At 28.7% G+C, this 6,385-nt stretch overlaps 1 protein-coding gene across 1 annotated transcript; it reads right to left on the reverse strand.

The window, feature by feature from the left end:
- Positions 1-3,066: 3,066 nt before the first annotated feature.
- On the reverse strand, positions 3,067-4,163 carry LOC113557883. Its single transcript, XM_026963424.1, has 2 exons — positions 3,772-4,163; positions 3,067-3,619 (listed from the first exon to the last, which is right to left on the reverse strand). The coding sequence occupies exons 1-2, from the start codon at positions 4,161-4,163 to the stop codon at positions 3,067-3,069; spliced, it is 945 nt and encodes a 314-aa protein (XP_026819225.1).
- Positions 4,164-6,385: the final 2,222 nt, after the last annotated feature.

Raw genomic sequence — 6,385 nt, forward strand, 5'->3', positions numbered from 1 at the left:
AATCACATGTCACAAAATTAATTAATTGTGTAGATGTTTCATAATACACACTGCGCAACACGCTGTGTACATTGAAAATATTCGTGCGAAACGCCAATTTTACTCGTCCTGTTGGCTGTATGTACTCGCACATCATATAGCTGTGTAATAGATATTAAAATATCTACAAGTAATCACTTTTTTTAGACAGGTAAAAAATAATTAAGAAAACAAATATATAGATATCTGCTATAGGTGAAAAAGCGGGCAGCCCATCTAGATAGTTAAATACGTTAAGAATACGAAGTAGGTATTCGTGGAGTACCGAAATAATTATTAAAACCATAATATGTATTCAATAATTTTTAAAAGTACGGACGACGAAATAAATACAAATACAGTGGGTGATAAATTTGAATATTTTTAACATAGTCGATATATGTACTTTCCATTCCTCTAATCATATTATATTGATAAACTATTCGTAAACCCCGTCAGCGTTAAGCTATTCCGCAGACACCTACTTTATTGTCCAATTTGTCTTCTCCCAAGGTAGTGACATTGATCTATTTCCCTCGTAATAATATTACGATACAGTATTCAATAAAACTATTACTTATTTCACACGGAACGATGCTTCCAAAATAAAATTTTTATCAAGCTCGATGAGATTTGTGCAGAGGGCAGACAATTCAACAATATTGTGGATAAAAATGAAAATTACGTATCCTTGATTCTTTAAATTATAATATATATTCAATATCCACTGACCTCTGGATCGAAGGACAACTTATCAAAGTTATTTACATCACTTTTAAGGAAAAATACAACCGTCATTTTTATTTATTATTCCAAAAACATAATACATGTATTATAAAAAAATAAATATATATTTACTTTATTACCATTAATTAAGAAGGTATAATATGTGGTATATGTGGTTGAAATATAGTGGAAAATAATATTTGACATTCTAGATAATTGTCCACACTGTCAATAGAACCTCCCTCTCTTCACCATTAAACTTGCTCTAAATCAGTTTTTATTTCAGATAATAAAATAGTTTAGTAAATAAAATAATTAAAAATATATAAAGAATTATTTGGACAGGCACAGGCAAATATAAAATTTATCCAGGTAAAAGAAATATAATGGTATTATTGTCTAGATGTTGGGTAATACAATAATATTAATAGCTAAATTTGGTTGTATAGATTAAAAAAAAATACATATTATTATTGTTAACAGGTATAGGTAAGTATTATTATGTCAGCGGGTAAATAAAATATTTTTAGTCAACTTATACTTATTTCGTCAAATTCAATTTTTCATAAATTAAAATCGCGATGTTTAACCAGTGAAATGTTGTAAAATTATAAATAATAATTTATCAGAAATAAGGTATACATTTTTGAAATGTACTACTTAATAACAATAACTAAATAAAAATTGCCAGTTGGCATACCTAGTATCTACTGGTTATTTAAGAATAATTATAATTATGGTTGCATAAATAATAATAACTAGTCATATGTCATGTTTTATAAAAAAGAATGTCTTATAAGTCAAGAAATGAAAACCTATAAGTAGTAGGTAATATTGAAATGCTTTGATCCATTTGAACCTAAATTGTCTGATATATTATTATTTATTTTATAGATTATTTTCTGAGTTTTAATTGGAATAAAAGTCATTATCACTTTCTCCGTCGGCATTATGTCAAGTAATTTGATAATAATTAATGAAGTAAAAATACACAACGTACACAACATAGCGAGAGAAAAAAATAGCTTGAACAGTTATAACAATAATACAACAGAATTACCTACCTATAAAAAAAAATTATGAATTAGCTTATCATAATAAAAATTATCAATTACATAATTCAACATCCAGCTAATAAGGTTAAGCTGCATTCATGTTGTAAAAAAAAGCCGAAAACGTATACCCACACTGCTGCATATATCTCGTAATAATATTATGTATAGTGGGTATGTCACAATACGCGTATAATAACACTGAATTTGTTGGATTATGCACACAATTTTATAACTATATACATTTGGTTGAAAAATTATCATTATTTTATAAATTGAAGTGTTATTTCTTTGAATTACTTTTATATTTTTTTTTAAAAACAGAATACTTTTTCTTTTACCATTTTTAATTATTTCAATAAAAATTGAACACGGATTTTTATTTTAATGCGTTTTGAATAAAATGTACCACGTATAGCTCTAGCCTCTGAGCGGAGCGTTGAACGTATTGGTTTTATAATGTTGTGTTATTTTGAACTTTATTTTTTGACTATGATCACTGTTTGGAGCAAAAAATGCTTGGATTTTAAATTGGTAAAAAATTGAACTTAATTTGTGTTATGGGTGGTCAAAAGTTAAAATAATCTATATATTTTATATTGGAAGTTCTAACCAGTTTTAGTTAAAATCGATTTCTTTTTTGTAAATCAAAATGTAAATTATTTTAAAGACTTGACGTTTTCATAAAATTTAAATTTTTATTTTAAATTTTTGACTTTTTTTAGTTATTTTTCGATTTATGTGTGATAATTTTTGGTTTTTAGTCAATAATATTTTCTCATAAGTTTTTTCGTCTAACAATTAAAAAAATATTAAATAATAAGATTACTCAAAATATTTTGGGTGAACTATAATGACGGACTTATAAGTATAGTATATATATATTGAAATCTTATTATTTCCATTATGAATATATATCTATATTTTATAAGTATAGTTGTTAATACAGTGGTGCAAAACTTGTATTAAGTACTTAGTTACTACTTTAGCTTGTTAACCATACTACTCCAAAATCGTTATTTGTTTAGTTATATTACTAAATCATATTATTCTTTTTTCAGTGGGCTAGTGTTGTAAATCAGATTTGCTATAATAATAGTCTTACTAATTAATTGTTCTTAAGCTCTGTATACATTTATACCATGGTAAGATTTAAAAGAATAAGAATTAATTCTTACTCTTGCGCATATATTTCTAGATTAAAAACTAATGTATTAATATAATATATTTAATTTGATAGTGGTCCGCAGCGGCTATACATATTTAATTATCAATTCAAAAATGTGTAATCATTTTCTGTTGCCGGTACTCTTATCATGACTGAAGTCATTTCGTTATCAAAGTTTATGTGCGTATAGAGCCTGACGAAATTATCAAAACTGTCGAAAGCGAATTTAAAACATTTTTTTAGATATTCGGAGTGAAGTATCGAATGCAACGTATTATAGACTCTAATAGCTTTTCTCCTGTACGCGTCGGAGGTCAAGGCATTTTTAAACCATAAAACGGTTGATATAAGATACGGCGTGATTTCCTTAAACGCATCGAAAAGTGATTCCTGTTGTGGAACGATAGAAGGTGTTGATGTCAACTCCGCCAATTCCGACGGCGCTTGGTTAGCGGAAGGTATCGATTTCGGCCGGGATTTCATATCGAGAGACAGCGATTGAGTCGACGGCTCAACGCCGGAAACCATCGCTACTGATGATGATTCGGGTTGTTCCTTGACGATTGTCGATTTATAAATGTCTGTATTCGTTCCGATCGACATTGTCTCGCGGTTGTACGACGCGTATAGTGCGTTCACTTCTGATGACTCGAAACTATAAAGTAATAATAATAATACGGAACAATAATACACGTCAGTCCTGTAAAACGATGACGGATATTTACAAAAATGGTAAATTTGCTGTGGACATTTTAATTTCCTTTCCTCCCCTCCCCTCCCCTAGACTACACCCACATGTGAACTCACTCGTAGGCCATCCGAGCCCGGCGACACTTGGCCATCATTTTGGTTAGCCGCCCCTTGACTTTTTCAAGGCGTTTGTCCAAAGGATCCAGGTGATCGGTCTCGTACTTCTGCAGACGATTGACCAACATTTGGATCCTTACAGCGGACGGTACGGCCTCGAAAGCCAGCCGTTCGGCAGCGGTCGTCCAATCGCCGCTGTTGTTGTTGTTCTTTTCGGCAGCGGTCACCATTGGCGTCGTTTTCCGTCGTTGACGTCGCAGTGATTCGGATATCGCGGCGGCCACTATGTCATGCCTGATCGCCGCCCAGACGATCACCAGAAACACCGCTCCCGCGACTATTTTCCACAGACATGACAGGATCGTCAGGAGAATGGCGTAGAGAATCTTCATTGTATCAAATATACAAACAGTACGGTTGTTGTTGCAGTCCTGTCGTTTAAATAATAATCTTGTTGAACGCGCGTCCTACCCGCATGTGTTGTTTCTGACTTACTAACGTACTATATGGGCAAATTTGCGGTTTTTTTTTTTTAAGTGAATTATGAACATTTTAAAGTCGTAGTATTTTACGTAGCTATAACTCACTTTAAAATGCTTATATAAATAAAATCATATTTGTCTAGATAATATTTTCACCTTTAAATTTGATAATAGGTAAATTTACTCTAATATTAAAGCTAACATCATGAAATGTGTTCTGCCGAACGAAAATTTGCTATTATGCGCGTTAGTGAGACAGAGTCAACACATGCCGGTCCTCTTAATAATATACAGATGAAGGTACTTTCAAACGTCTGCTTTATATATTTAGGTATTATATTTATATACTCTAAATAGTAGGTAGGTGGTTTAAAATATTTCATTAAATGTCGCATACCGTATTCGTCTATATATTATAAGTATACTACAAGGCTATAATTGCACGTTCATATTTCTGTAATCGTGTGTATACATATAGAATAGATCACAAAGTAGGTATACAATAGCAAATAATTAAAAAAAAAAGCACACCAAAGAACACTATGATTTGAAATTCTCAGTGTTTGAGTAACACGATGCTGAATAATAGTAGTGATGAAATAATATCATAAACAAAATGTAATTTTTTGATCCTCCAACATAAATTTAATCTGTTAATATTTAAAAGTTATTTATTTTAATTAAAATTGTTTAACGTGATGGGTGTTTTGGGTGTCCTTTTTTTTTTATTCGATTTAAAATAATCACAAACTTAAATTGATTATTTCAATAACAAAAAAAAAAACAACTACATTTTATTACCTATAATCTCATAAATAATGCGGTAGTGATAAATATTATGATATGATTTAATATATTTGGCTTTATAATGGTACAATTTCAACTAGGAGTTCTTATATCATCTTTTTCAGTTGGTCTTATTTATATTTATATTTATTATAATCAACGCCAGACGATTTTTACGAAATTCATATATTCAATATTTGTGAAATTCTTATGATCATAGATTAAAAATTAAATAACTTCATTAACCATAATCCCTATTCAATAATCATATGTGTAATAATGGGGTTATACTATATAAATATAAATTTATATTAAAATTAAAATGAGAAGTAATTAACCATAAATTACGATAGTGCTGTTTACGAAACTGAGGGTTCTAAGAACACCCAATTTCCACTTCAAAATTGCGTATGTTTCTATATACGAACGTTCATGCAAATTTAAAAATAATCACCGATTATACATTTCCTTTTCAATAAAACATATCCACAACATAAATTGTAGGTATTATAGGATTAAATTTATTATTTGTACGTTATACCTATTCATGAATAATTAGATAAGTTTATGTTTTTGATAACACCATATTCTAGTATATCTGTAAGTAAATACTTGTAAAAGAATATAGAAGACTTAAATGAAACAAAAAGATGTATAATATTATGTATCAATGTAGCGGAAAACATTTATGAAATTATTTAATTTTGATGCAAAGACAGAGAACATGCAGAATTTTTCGTAAGAAATATTTGTCAATATTAAAAAAAAAAAAAAAAAATCAAAGAAATTTGTTTTCGATTATGCCAGTGTTTCACCTACTTGAATTTGAATAGGTAGCTTATTAGATCATCAGGTTTCCAATTTTAAGACACGTGACACTAAAAGATTAGATGACATACGTATAAGTTGCATTGATTTTAAAATTAATAAAAATAAATATTTAAAAAAATAAAAATATTATGAGAGCTAAACAAATGTTTAGTTAATATTCTATTATTGTAATCTTATATTTGCAAACAATAAATAATTTTAGTTGTCAAGGGAAATATTATCAAATACATATTCAATATAATATCCCACGCATTGCGCAATGAATAATAATGACAAAATCAATATGAGAAAAAGAACAATTCACATTATTTAAAATAATGAATACTCTAGAAAAATGTACTTAAGTAATATTGTACTATGTATAAATGTATAATCGACTAGTTGTAAGCTGTGTGACATACAAAGCAGGCCATTAGCATTGTAATTTTTTTTTTTTTTTGCTTACAATATGTTATTTTAATTTCTTCACAATAGTAAATATAAATAATAGATTCTAAAATATTAAAATAATATAA

The sequence above is a fragment of the Rhopalosiphum maidis genome, chromosome 3, assembly GCF_003676215.2.
Source record: "Rhopalosiphum maidis isolate BTI-1 chromosome 3, ASM367621v3, whole genome shotgun sequence".
NCBI classification, from domain to species: Eukaryota; Metazoa; Arthropoda; class Insecta; order Hemiptera; family Aphididae; genus Rhopalosiphum; species Rhopalosiphum maidis.

Excerpts from the sequence above, each read along its gene's own strand:
- LOC113557883 (XM_026963424.1), bottom strand. The coding sequence starts at position 4,163 with ATGAAGATTCTCTACGCCATTCTCCTGACGATCCTGTCATGTCTGTGG. Across the intron at positions 3,620-3,771 it reads CGGGCTCGGATGGCCTACGA|TTTCGAGTCATCAGAAGTGA; the intron begins GTGAGTTCACAT and ends ATTACTTTATAG.